Below are 14,778 nucleotides of genomic sequence, written 5' to 3'. Positions count from 1 at the left end.
GAAAATTCCAAATAGTATCCGCAAAGTTCGTACAAACATGTCAAACGTTTTTTATAATCAAAGCTCAGGTTGTTTTTACAATAAATAATCTATAATATTTCAACCGGACCGTAGCTTTTTCAATAGGAGAGAGAGAGAAAATGTCTGCTCCAAGCTGTTGCGCATGCAAAACTCTGCTGGCACCCAGCCATCCACTGACGCGATGTGATCGTTCTCGCTCATTTTTCAGAATAAAAGTCTGAAACTATGTCTAAAGACTGTTCCCACCATGTGGAAGCCATAGGGATCTGGATCTGAATCTGGTTGATATCCCTTTAAATGGAGGGAAGGCATGCAATGGAACAGGGAGTTCTGTTGGCAGATTGGATTGTTTGACTGATCGACTGACTACAACAACTTTTTCAAACAGGTTTTACATTTGTTTTAACGTGATTTACACCATGTTGGGTTATGTTTTCAGTTGTTGTTAAAGACTACTGGGAGTTCTGATAATCTTTTGTTGTTGTGTGGTAAAATAGTTGTTTTGATTGTGTGATTGAGACTGGGTTTAAAATGCACTTCATGAACGGACAAATATTGCTTGATTAAGGTCACTTGATCTCATTTACCGTGTTGCACTCTTTTTAGGCACAAGTTACAGGACTTTTCTTGAGGAACCAGAGACCATTGTGCTGTGACATTATTATGTGTGTGATCATTTATTTTGGTAATACAACCAATGCAAAAGAACAGTTGTTTTTGAAGTTATTTCCATTGTTTGAACCCTTGTGTGGTGTTCGGGTCTGTGGGACCCGTTTACTAAAAGAAAAATGATACAATTTAATATTTTTTTCAACCTGAGACTCATTGGCCTTGGCTCATTTTCTGTGAAGAACATGTAAAAAAGAAGTGACTGCACAATGTGCACCCCCTACACATTTATATTACATATGTCGTGTTTGTGTCCACTGGACCCGATGGGAAAACAAGTGTGTGTATAGGTGAAAACAAGTGAAAATGAAGCAAAAAGGTTTGCTGTGTGCCATCACTCTGTCTTCTTCCTCCATGGGCCTGCTGTTTCAGCATAGCAGCAAGAACCTGTCTGTCTCCTTGCCTGTCTGCCTGTCTCCTGCTTTTCTCAAACTATTTACCTTTTGTACTGTGTGAAACTACACAATGTCTTGTGGGAACCTGCACAGTGAGTTGGAAGAAGAGGATGAGGTTGACCCCCAGCCAGCCCCAGGACCAGCCCGTCAGCAGCCAGCCCCAGGACCAGCCCATCAGCAACCAGCCCCAGGACCAGCCCATCAGCAACCAACTCATCAGTAGCTTGCAGGGGTAGAAATATGGATGTAAACATTTTTGAAATTGAATGGTCTTCTTGCCCAAGAAATGAGCCACCCTGCATGGCTGCCAACGTGATGAGGATGCAACCAGGGCCGACGCGGATGGTGGAGGACATAGTCTTCTTTTGAACTGTTCATCACAGACACATCAAAAAATCATTCTGGTCTGCACTAAATTGGAGGGAAGGCATGTTTTTTGAGAGAGATGCATACTTTGGAGTTCATATCCTTACTGGTGTTTTCCAGTCCAATGGGGAATCGACAAAATCCCTGTGGGATGCAGAACCTGGCTGAGAACTTTTCTGTGCAACAATGTCTCTGGAAAACTTCCACATTATTTCCAGGATTATGCGCTTCGATAACCGAGACACCAGTCGGCGGCAGAGAGACAAGCTAGCTGCAATCAGGTCAATGTGGGATAAGTGGTTGGACCGCCTTCCCCTGTTTTAAAACCCTGGGCCCAACGTTACTGTTGATGAGCGTCTTATGCCATTTAGGGGCCGCTGCCTCTTCAGGCAGTACATACTGTCTAAACCCGCTAAATATGGAATCAAGATCTGGGCTGCCTGTGGTGCTGGTTCATCATATGCGTGGAACTTGCAATTGTATACGGGGAAGCCAGATGAAGGAGCCCCTGAGAAGAACCAAGGGATGCGGGTTGTCCTGGACGTAACACAGGGACTTCGTGGCCACAACATCAAATGTAATCACTTTTTTACTTTGCACAAGTTGGGTCAGGAGCTCGATTGTAGGAACAGTACGAAAAACAAGCCAGAGCTCCCACTTCAGCTGTTGAATACACAGAACAGGCCTATCAATTCCTCTAAGTTTGTGTTCAAGGCCGACACATTCCTAGTGTCCTACGTGCCAAAGAAAGGCCAAAATGTGGTACTCATGAGTACGCTGCATAGGGATGGGACAATCTGTGGCCAGGAACATCAAAAACCAGAAATCATAATGGATTACTATGCCACAAATGGAGGGGCGGACAATTTAGACAAGCTGGTGACTAGCTACAGCTGCAAAAGACAAATCCTACGCTGGCCACTTGTGATATTCTTCAACATCTTGGATATCTCGGCATACAATGTGTTTGTAATCTGGATGGTGTTGAACACAGATTGGAACAGAGGGAAGCTCCAGAGCAGACAGCACTTTCTTGAGGAGGCATTGGTAAGACCTCAAATCCAGAGGAGGAAACGTATCCCAAGGACCCCAGCTTCTGCAGCCATCGTGAGGAGGATTCAGGAGGAGGATGCTAGTACCCCATCTACCCGACCCACAGAAGCAACAGCGGCAATACAGGAAGTAAGTGTGAGTGATTTGTGAGTGATGTTGTTGCATGTGTGTGTGTCTGACTGTCCTACCTTGGCCTATATATTTGTTTATTTATTTATTTTACCCCCTTTTTCTCCCTAATTTCGTGGTATCCAGTTGTTAGTAGTTACTATCTTCTCTCATCGCTACAACTCCCGTACGGGCTCGGGAGAGACGAAGGTCGAAAGCCATGCGTCCTCCGAAACACAACCCAACCAAGCCGCACTGGTTCTTAACACAGCGCGCATCCAACCCGGAAGCCAGCCGCACCATTGTGTCGGAAGAAAAACTGTGCACCTGGCAACCTGGTCAGCGTGCACTGCGCCCGGGCCCGTCACAGGAGTCGCTAGTGTGCGATGAGACATTGACATCCCTACCGGCCAAACCATCCCTAAACTGGACGATGCTAGTTGGCCTATATATTTGAGTTAGTGAGTGAGATGTTAGTAAAATTCCTGAAGTAAGTGTTTTCATTATTCTAGATTAGCAACAAGAAGAAGCCCTGCGATGTGTGTGGACGTAATAAGGCCAGGAAGACATGGCACACATGCATCAAGTGCAAGAAATAAATTAGCATCACACACACAGTAAAACTCTGTCCCTCATGTGGTGTGTAGACCGGCATTAATTTGTGTTAAATGGGGCTCATTTACAATTTTCCATAAAATACTGTATGTATGTGTCTTTCCAATTTGTTCCTTGTTTCATTTGTATTTGTTCAAGATTAACATGATTTATTCTACCCATGTCTTGATTATAATAGATTTTTGTTGACAGAAATCTGATTTTGTATTTAACATTTTTAAAAAATGTAAAAATTGATAAATGTGATTTAGCAGAGGTATATGGCCAATATTAACCATGTATGCTGTCTATATTGCTTGTAATTGATATAATTCAACATCTTAGTATTTTTGCGTAAATTATTATGGCTGTATTGTTTTAAAAACACAATGTTGTTGGTCCATCAGACCCGCGAACATTGGGTGAATAACAAAAACATGAACACCACACAAGGGTTAAGAGTTTACGAAGTGTATTTCTATTTCGAGTCTTTTGTACTGGCCCAAACGGGACTCATTCCCTCACAAACAAAAAGGAGAAATCAATATTTTCTCAGGTAGTCATGACCTACCTGGCACCTCAAACAAACAATAACCTCAAGTCAAAACCATTACATAAAAAATGGCACCCCAGATGGGATTCGAACCCACAATACCCAGCTTAGGAATACCTGGTCTAGCTGGTTATGCTGGCAGACCAGCCTTCATTGGGTATTTGTTAGCCTATTTCGCATGATAATTGAATAGGACTAAGTAATTAGCTAGCCCTAATGTTTTTTTCATCTGTCTGGATCGTTTACCTTTGAACAATGTGTGTGAATAAGTGACGGAACATAATGATGCGCTTTGAGATGCAATCTGAGTGACAGCGCAGTATTGTCACAATAATGTGACAAAACGTGCAACCAATGAGTAGTGCACTACAAATGGAATAGGGTGCCAATTGAGACACAACCATAGGTCTCCGATAATTTATTGCACTTGAAAGTCCCTGGCAATGTTCCTATTAGCATGCCAACCTGTTCAAGCATCAAGGTGACTTGTAAAGTACAAAGTATGCATTCACACACAAACACACATGCAGAGAGGGAGAGATAACTAGGATATTTTTTTTTTAAGCAGCAGAGGAGGAATCTGTAGCCATAGCCAAATAATGGCTTGCAAATCCTCAGGGAACGAGTGGTATAAGAGTGCTTTTCTCTTCTCACCGACATGCAAAGATTGGGTTAGTTAGTTGACTAGTTGGAACATATTAACTATTGATAACCCCTTTACAGATCCATCAGCAAAGAAAGTCTGTGCTGGCGCAGGGAAGTTGGACTGACCTATTTCTAGATTTAACAGCCATACAAAACTCTCCCTCCCTTGTTGCCATGGAGACACCCTCAGGTCTCTGGGAATAAGCAGTAAGATATGGGGAGAGATGGGGAGAGAGATAGCATCACTTAGAGCATCTGCTATATGGCTAAAATGTAAAGCAGAGAGGGCGAAGGAGTGAGGGAGACAGAGAGCATGAGGAAGGGAGAGAGACCATAAAGAGACAGCGAGAGAGAGAGAACAAAAGCGTGAATATTGGCATGAGAACCAGGCCGTGTTTTCAATTTTGACAGCAAATCCCCAACGAGCATTGTCAGTTTCGTTAAACACTGTCAGAAACACATATTTACCTGTCACAGATGAAGAATGGATTGAAGCCAAATGTGCCATGTCAGTTATTTTTAGATATGTTAAGATGCGCTGGATTTACCTCCAGTGCACACATTCCCCTGTAAAACAGAAGAATGGGGAAAGTAGTTCAATTATTTGTACTCATTTATGGACATTTATGGTCTCTGAAGTCAGACAATAAAAATGGCTCACTCCTCGGGGCTTTATTGAGTGGGTCTTTTTAGGTTTCACTAACAGCATTTGAGAATTAAGAAGACACATTTTAAAATTAGATCTCAAAACTGTACCATATTTCCTTATTACCTTTACCATTCGGCCATTAGATTTGCCACCAATGCTCCTTATAGGACACATCACTGCACTCTATACTCTTCTGTAAACTGGTCATCTCTGTATATCTGTTGCAAGACCCACTGGTTAATGCTTATTTATAAAACCCTCTTAGGCTTCCCTCCCCCCTATCTGAGGTATCTACTGCAGCCCACATCCTCCACATTCAAACCCGTTCTGCTAGTCACATTCTATTAAAGGTCCCCAAAGCACACACATCCCTGGGTCACTCCTCTTTTCAGTTCGCTGCAGCTAGCGACTGGATCGAGCTGCAACAAACACTCAAACGGGACAGTTTTATCTCAATCTCTTCATTCAAAGACTCAATCATGGACACTCCTACTGACAGTTGTGGCTGCTTTGTGTGATGCATTGTTGTCTCTATCTTCTTGCCCTTTGTGCTGTTGTCTGTACCCAGTAATGTTTGTACCATGTTTTATGCTGTGGCCATGTTGTGTTGCTACCATGCTGTGTTGTCATGTTGCGGCCTTGCTATGTTGTTGTCTTAGGTCTCTTTTTATGTAGTGTTGTGTTGCCTCTCTTGAGGTGATGTGAGTTCTGTCCTATATTTATATTGTATTTATTTTTAATCCCAGGCCCCTGTCCCTGCAGGAGGCATTTGGCCTCTTGGTAGGCCGTCATTGTAAATAAGAATTTGTTATTAACTGCCTTGCCTAGTTAAAAAAAGGTTAAATAAATAAAAATAAAACTAGTTAGGTGAAATCTGCAATCCGACTGGCTGAAATGAGGTTCCAAGCCATTGACAATTCTCGGTTATCCATAATGTCTATGGAAGCAGTGTCAGTTTTCAAAATATCAATAAGCCAACTCTGAGCCTTAACCAAAACAAAAAAACATGACAATTTATCTTGCCTCGGATCCACAACCAGTAGTAACCACACACTTAATTGAAGGTTATCTTAAAATGAAAAGACTAATGTAACATTCTGCACCACAATAACATTGTTGCCGAGGTTGACTTGCCAGGTAGCTACAGGATTTGAGTAACTCAGACGTTTTCTAATAACAGCTGTGCTAGCCTATGTGAAGTGCTAGTTTGCAATGACGATAGCTGACCGAAATGTAGTTGAAAACAGGTGTTCAAACGAGATACATGGGAGTATTTGACAGCACTATTGCCACTTGCGTCATGACCGCAACACATTTTGTAACACAGAAAGACGGAAAACATGGAAAATGTTTATCACTCATAAGATGCTGCAACAAAGACGTCTCTGCATAAACAAATGAATGCTAGCTAGCTAATTTTCTCCTCGTTGGTCCTACGTTTAGAATGAATCCAATTGAGTTTTTTTGGTTGTTGGTTTAGCTTTCTGTAACTTCTTAGCAAGTAAGGTGTGCATGTGGTTAATGCTAGCTAATTCGTAACACCATCTAGACTGGACTCTGAAATTTGACTTTTGGGGTACATGGGCTACAGCCAGCTGCTTAGCTATTTTTGCACCAGGGATGGGCAACTTTGACTTTTATGGGGGTGGGGGCCACAAACTGGACCTCATCATGAGGGGTCGCAGCGGGTCTGCGTTCCCAGATATATACCTACATCCATACCCACACCTTTAGTCAGAGCCGGCCCTAGCCTATTGGGTTCCTAAACAACATTGTGTTGGGGGCCCAAATCATTTCATGTAATTCTACTTATTTTGCCATGGAGCGGAGAGAAACATTTTCAGTTTTACAGCAAATTTCCTACAATTCTGCACGTTGCCATGCTGCACCTCTTCTTCCATACTTCACGGTTTGAACCACACATGCAGAGATCAACCGTTCACCTAATCTGCGTCTCACAACGACACGTCGGTTGGAACCCAAAATCTAAAATTTGGACTCATCAGACCATAGGACAGATTTCCACCGGTCTAATGTCCATTGCTCGTGTTTCTTGTCCCAAGCAAGTCTCTTATTATTGGTAGCCTTTAGTAGTGGTTTCTTTGCAGCAATTCGACCATGAAGGCCTGATTCACGCAGTCTCCTCTGAACAGTTGATGTTGAGATGTGTCTGTGACTTGAACTCTGTGAAGCATTTGGGCTGCAATTTCTGAGGCTGGTAACTCATGTGAACTCTGCAGCAGAGGTAACTCTGGGTCTTCCTCTCCCGTGGTGGTCCTCATGAGATCCAATTTCATCATAGCGTTTGATGATTTTTGTGACTGCACTTGAAGAAACTTTCAAAGTTCTTGAAATGTTCCTTATTCACTGACCTTCATGTCTTTAAGTAATGATAGACTGTCGTTTCTCTTTGCTTATATGAGCTGTTCTTGCCATAATATGGATTTGGTCTTTTACCAAATAGGGCTATCTTCTGAATACTACTTCTACCTTGTCACAACACAACTGATTGTCTCAAACACATTAAGGAAAGAAATTCTACAAATTAACAAGGCACACCGGTTAATTGAAATGCATTCCAGGTAACTACCTCATGAAGCTGTTGAGAGAATGCCAAGAATGTGCAAAACTGTAATCAAGACAAAGGGTGGCTACTTTTAAGATTTTCAAATATAAAATATATTTTGATTTGATTAACACTTTTTTGGTTACTACATGATTCCATATGTGTTATTTCATAGTTTTGATGTTTTCACTATTATTCTACAATATAGGTAATAGTAAAACATTAAGAACAACCCTGGAATGAGTAGGTGTGTCCAAACTTTTTGACTGGTACTGTATGGAAGTGATACATGCATTTACTTACCTTATCATTCTTCAACCCTCCTGTTGTGTTCGTTTCATGTTATTTAATTCTGTGTTCTCGGTCCAAAAGGACCGCCCCATTACAGCTGATTATAAATACATGTATTTTCACCTAATGTTGCGTTAGATCTTTTTATCAACTTAAGTTCTTGTGAACATTGCAAGTTTTGAACTTCTATTTGCTATTTATGGCCTGTAGGCCTCATTAACCTGAGCTCATACAACTTGTTTTTGAGTAAAAAAAAGCATAATATATGGATTACTTTGACTATAACAAATACTCAGATGAAACATATCGTGCTATTTATCACAGACTACTTTGTGTTGTTGGCCCTGTTGTCATCCTCTCAGTGGGGATGAAGACCAGGACAAATTCCCATTCTTTGACCGGAATGTAGCAACAACCTCAGCAGGGCCCTCTTCCTCATCACTGGAATGTTCCACATCGGTTGTCTCTTGGTCTGGATCATATTCTGTGTTGTCTTCAACTTCTGACACTTCCTCCTCCAATGCATCTTCACTGTCAGATGCCTGGCCTCTCTCCTCCTCACCAGTGTCATGATCAAAGATATGATCAAGAGCCTCACATACAGTATATCGTTTGGTCATTGTGCTGCCACATAATGAACTGTGAGCAAGGCCTCAAAATAGCTTCATATACCAAAGCTGCAAGAACAGGTCTACATATTATTGAAACAATTCTGAGATTGTTTGTGAGAATGCCAACAGGTGTGGTTCCCGTAGGGGAAAGATTCTATTGAGGAAAGGTTGCCATAGAATCCAAGAAGGGTGTGAGGTTTGTGTGTGTGTGCTCAAACACACATGCAAGTGGGGTCTGGGAGAGGAAGTGTGTCATTCTGATGAATGGGCATGTGCCTGAACTCAATTTTATACACTAATTGTAGTCTCACCCGTTCATTTCTAATGACCCGTCATTTTTGACCGGGAACACCACAGGTGTACAAAAGCTAAATAACACACCCAAAATGTTATGAAAATCATCTAAATGTATTTTGTGCGTTCAGATGCTCTGTGTGGACAAAGTCATGAAACCTTATGACAATCAGATTTAAATAAACAACATTTTTCATAGAGAAAACTTGTAAATCGGTCCAATTTGACAGGAACACAACAGGAGGGTAAAGACGATACACTAATTTATTTTTCATTTAACTAGGCAAGTCAGTTAAGAACAAATTCTTATTTACAATGACAGCCTAGGAACAGTGGGTTAACTGCCTTGTCCGATCTAGCAACTTCCGGTTACTGGTCCAACGCTCTAACCACTAGGCTACCTGCCGCCCCTTTATCACTCAAAGTGTTATGAACGATTGCACCACAAATAGATTTCCAGGGTATTGATGCATCCTCCTCCTAATACAGCCTCTTCCAACACCAAGGGTAGGGGAATGGTATCCATCTTTAAAAGATGAGTTTTACTCTGATGTCAAATCAACTCATATTTTTGCTAGCTAGCTAGCTACCTTAGCTGTTGTGCTAGCTAACATGTTACTGAACCGTGACACTAGCATACTGTCATGCATATTGGTATTAAGACAGGAGCGTATTCACCTAAAAATATAATTGTTTAGGCAAATCATGAATTCTGCAAAAATATGAAAGCTAAGCGCTACCCAGTCAGTCAGTGGCACTGACAGAATGAAACTGTCAGTATTTCACTCTATCCCATAAAACATGGCATTGCTAAGTAGGCATCATTTAGATAATAAATGTTAAAGCTAATTAATAAGTTAGACCCTTACTGGAGAACTTTGGTAGGTAGTTTCCAACAGATGTTTCTAATCCACCTGATTGGTCATCAACTGTTACTGGTCTTGGAACTCATGTGTGAACTCATGGGAACGTGCTTCTGGTAAACTTTTGCCACAAGTGACAATAAATATTATTGTTTCCAAAAGTTTGCCGCAGATTCACCACTAGTGGCAAACGTTTGCAAACTTCTGGCAACATTTTGTGGCACACTATTTAGTTTGCAGCAAATTTACTAACTTGAGGGAAGTTTGCAGCAACATATTCATTTCTGTAAGGGTGGATTATAAATCATTACAAAGTTTATGCATTCCCAGTACTTCAGAGAATAAACATGTTTTTTGGGGCTTGAATTGTATGGGATGGATTTCTATTCCTATTTTCTCTCTTTCCCTCTCCGCTTTGTCGTGTGAAAATGAGAAATCATGCAATAATGGTTTGGGAGCAAAAGGTCATCTACCCTCTCTTTTTCCCTTTTCTATTCTCTGCATCTCTTCAGGTTTGACACTGGGAGGGATGGTGGTGACGACTGCCAGCGGAGCGGGTTCCAGAATATGCAAACCCTGTCTCGTTCAGCGTGGAAGAAAGATTGGAGGGAGGTGCCCTACACCCGTCTGGACAGAGGACTAAAACCTGCTCCTCCCTCTCTCCGCACACAATCGGTCCCCATCATCCCCTCTCTCCAGGGACACGGCCGTGAGGGGGGTCACATGGATGAGACCAGGAAGGGGGTCTCGCAGGGAGGGGGTCTCGCTGGGCCAGGTCACAAGGCCCAAGGACCTGCCAGTGGCAGCAGCCACACCCCCCGTCACTCAACCACCTCTTCCTCTGAGACTGTACTAGAATCTGAGGCCAGATCCAGTCATGTGCGTCCCTGCGGCGTTAAGACTGTACTGGGGTTAGGGACAAGCCCTAGCCACATGCACCATGGCTCCTCTGAAACTCCAGTAGGGCCAGGGGGCTCGTTCCAACACTCTGGGACAGCAGCATCCAGATCAGGTGTTCACAGGTTGAACAGCACCAACACTATTATTGCTGTGACCGTGCTGGAGTCCGAGGGAAAGAACATGCGGTATACACCCAGATTGCTATACAGCTGTCCCGGGAGCAGGGGTCCTAAGGCAGGAGGCCAAAGGGAGGCCCAGGGGCTCGGGGAACAATACGCCCCCCATCCCTGATGGATGGAGGGGCAAACTGCTTCCTGACAGCAGTGGTGAGCAGAGGTGCTGGAATTGATTATGCCAAAACTTCTGCCAGCTGAGTGGACTAGATCTTGCCGACAGGTGTGGTGATATTGATGATTTGTCGCCACAGATGGTTTGTTTACATAGCAGGTTAGGATAATTAATGTTGGGGCAGGGATGTGCAAAGATGACAAAATACAATTTCAAAATACCATAAAGAACAACGTATGAAAATAAACTACAAAATACTTCTATTTTGAAATGTATTTAATTAAAATAAATGTATTTTGTATTTTAAAACATTTGCAAGTTGCCGGACCGAACAGCAACAACATTCTCAGTAACGGTTACAGAAACATTTGACTTGCTATGACTGTGATACGTTGTTGTTTATCAACATGAGTTAAATGCACTGACTGTAAGTCACTCAGGATAAGAGTGTCTGCTAAATGACCAAAATATAAATGTACATGTGAAAATAAACATACCAAAGCACACTAGGTATTACTATTGGCCTTGTTTCGGGGCGAAGCTCATTAGAGTAATACTCAGCATGCTTTTCAATTGTGCATTTGTACATATACAATTATATTTTGTTAATTTATCAGATGCTCTTAACACACCATATTGCCATCAGAATTTTGATACCAACACAGGGTGAAAGGGGGCCACAAAATTGTGAATCGCTATAAAAAGAATTGTATAGAAAAAAGTATTTTGTCATTTGAAAATACAAATTATAGCTCTCAACAGTATCTTGTTAAAACATACATTGGAGTGCAGTTCAGCCCAGTGTAATACAAATTACACAAAATAATCAGAAGTAATTGAAATACACATTTGAAATACATGTAACAGAAACACTGCCCATCTCTGGTTGCAGGTTAGGTGAATTAACGTGGTAGGGTAGAATTAACACAGCAGGTTTGGTGAATTAATGTAGCATGTTAGGAGAATGGGGTTAAGGTTAGGAAAAAGTGTTATGCATAGCTACAATGCTACAGTTGTCAACAACTGTAGTCCCTGACGTGGCCACTAGTTTGCGCTCTAGTCCTCTATCTGGCCACAATGGTAAAAACATAAACAATATCTGGTGACAAATCATCAGTAACATGACACCTGCAGGGAAAGATTCCGCCCACCTGCATCGACAACACGAGGGGAGTGGGACCACCTGCCTAAAAAATTAGACCAATCACAGATGGCCCCCGGTTTCTGTAAAAGAGCCACAGCAGCGTGGACTGCAGAGATGAATTTATTGATACATTTAAGACCTTGAATTATTAAGAATGCACACACAGTCTATGTGAATAATGTGAAACAATGCAGACGGACATAAAGACTGGAGTGGGAGCTTGATTTAAGTGTATAAAATAATATATACATTATCTAAACAACGCTTCTACTTAGAAACCAAAATAGTGTGTCATCGCTATGTTGTTTCTCTATTGTAAAGAAATCTAATTGTATATGTCATATATATACAGTGGGGAGAACAAGTATTTGATACTGCTGATTTTGCAGGTTTTCCTACTTACAAAGCATGTAGAGGTCTGTCATTTTTATCATAGGAACACTTCAACTGTGAGAGACGGAATCTAAAACAAAAATCCAGAAAATCACATTGTATGACTTTTAAGTAATTAATTTGCATTTTATTGCATGACATAAGTATTTGATAACCTACCAACCAGTAAGAATTCCGGCTCTCACAGACCTGTTAGTTTTTCTTTAAGAAGCCCTCCTGTTCTCCACTCATTACCTGTATTAACTGCACCTGTTTGAACTCGTTACCTGTATAAAAGATACCTCTCCACGCACTCAATCAAACAGACTCCAACCTCTCCACAATGGCCAAGACCAGAGAGCTGTGTACGGACATCAGGGGTAAAATTGTAGACCTGCATAAGGCTGGAATGGGCTGTAGGACAATAGGCAAGCAGCGGTCTGATGAGACAAAAATAGAGCTTTTTGGTCTAAACTCCACCCGCCGTGTTTGGAGGAAGAAGAAGGATGAGTACAACCCCAAGATCACCATCCCAACCGTGAAGCATGGAGGTGGAAACATAATTCTTTGGGGATGCTTTTCTGCAAAGGGGACAGGACGACTGCACCATATTGAGGGGAGGATGGATGGGGCCGTCTATCGCGAGATCTTGGCCAACAACCTCCTTCCCTCAGTAAGAGCATTGAAGATGGGTCGTGGCTGGGTCTTCCAGCATGACAACGACGCGAAACACACAACCAGGGCAACTAAGGAGTGGCTCCGTAAGAAGCATCTCAAGGTCCTGGAGTGGCCTAGCCAGTCTCCAGACCTGAACCCAATAGAAGATCTTTGGAGGGAGCTGAAAGTCCGTATTGCCCAGCGACAGCCCCGGAACCTGAAGGATCTGGAGAAGGTCTGTATGGAGGAATGGGCCAAAATCCCTGCTGCAGTGTGTGCAAACCTGGTTAAGAACTACAGGAAACGTATGATCTCTGTAATTGCAAACAAAGGTTTCTGTACCAAATATTAAGTTCTGCTTTTCTGATGTATCAAATACTTATGTCATGCAATAAAATGCAAATTAATTACTTAAAAATCATATTATGTGATTTTCAGTATTTTTGTTTTATATTCCATCTCTCACAGTTGAAGTGTACCTATGATAAAAATTACAGACCTCTACATGCTCTGTTAGTAGGAAAACTTGCAAAATTGGCAGTGTATCAAATACTTGTTCTCCCCACTGTATGTCCTATAGACGTATATATACTGAATATTTGACATGACAACGTGACTAAATAAAGACAACGACTACAGTGTTAAAGGGTGTGTGATTGATTGAATTTCTGAAACATCTCTCAGCTTCACATTTGATGTCTGTGTCTTTCAAGTCGGTCAGGGTATAGCCTAGTTGTCACGCCCTGACCATAGAGAGCCTTTTTATTCTCTATTTTGGTTAGGTCGGGGTGTGACTAGGGGGGGGGGGGGGTGTTCCTATCTATGATGTTTAGTTCTACGTTGGCCTGGTATGGTTCCCAATTTTAGGCAGCTGTTTATCGTTGTTTCTGATTGGGGATCATATTTAGGCAGCCATTTCCCTACTGTGTTTTGTGGGATCTTGTTTTTGTGTTGTTGCCTTTGAGCACTTCATTTACATCACGTTTCATTGTTTCTTTATTTTGTATTGTTCAAAGTTCCACTTCAATAAATATGTGGAACACAGATCACGCTTCGCTTTGGTCCGAGTATGCTTCCAACGATGATCGTGACACTAGTAAATTGTATGGCAAAATAAGTTTATCCTATATGACACATTATGTCAACAGGCGCTGACTATGGCATTATTCACTATGCGGAATGAGGTTTCTCAGTTCTACATCTTCTTCCACCGAAAGATAATCAAGTTACACCCATAGCAGCCCAGACATCTCCTACCAGAGTTCAGGAAATAGAAAAGACAAATGGTCAGAGTCACTGTTTCTGTCTCCATGACAACAGCAGCCCCATCGAGCACAACATGACAGGTGCGTACCTCCCCGGAAAAGCGAGGTACTCCATTTGATAAGGAGAGTCAGACGGATTAAATAATTTACTTATCTCTTCCCCAAAACACCCTCGTTAAAGCACAGGCTCATTATTTTGCATTAGCTATTTAGACTGCAGTGAAATCAACAGAAATGTTTTTAACTAGTCGATTTTCAGGTGAGAATGTTTCTCAAGAGAAAATATTAAAGCGACGGCACCTGGTTTTGTCTCTGGTCCTGCTCAAAACAAAGATGAGCAACACAGATGTTATTTTCCCTCCAAATCAGTAACACTTTTTTTCTCCTCAAATTAATTTTTTTAATCAGTTTTATAAGCAGCAAAATGACTGTGCCAAAATGTATAGGTTACTAATAAGTGGGAAAGGGGTTGGG

The 14,778-nt window shown here is 41.8% G+C and overlaps 1 protein-coding gene across 1 annotated transcript in view; it reads left to right on the top strand.

Annotated features, from left to right (window-relative positions):
* The window catches only part of LOC139377480 (pro-neuregulin-3, membrane-bound isoform-like), a 279,397-nt gene extending 267,180 nt beyond the window's left edge, over window positions 1-12,217 (top strand). The window contains exon 9 of the mRNA XM_071120511.1: window positions 10,191-12,217. Within this exon, the coding sequence (XP_070976612.1) occupies window positions 10,191-10,869 (679 nt within the window). The 3' untranslated portion in view covers window positions 10,870-12,217. The remainder of the gene's footprint in view (window positions 1-10,190) is intronic.
* Window positions 12,218-14,778: the final 2,561 nt, after the last annotated feature.

The sequence above is a fragment of the Oncorhynchus clarkii genome, chromosome 20, assembly GCF_045791955.1.
Source record: "Oncorhynchus clarkii lewisi isolate Uvic-CL-2024 chromosome 20, UVic_Ocla_1.0, whole genome shotgun sequence".
NCBI lineage: Eukaryota > Metazoa > Chordata > Actinopteri > Salmoniformes > Salmonidae > Oncorhynchus > Oncorhynchus clarkii.
This window is presented reverse-complemented; position numbering and strand designations above follow the sequence as displayed.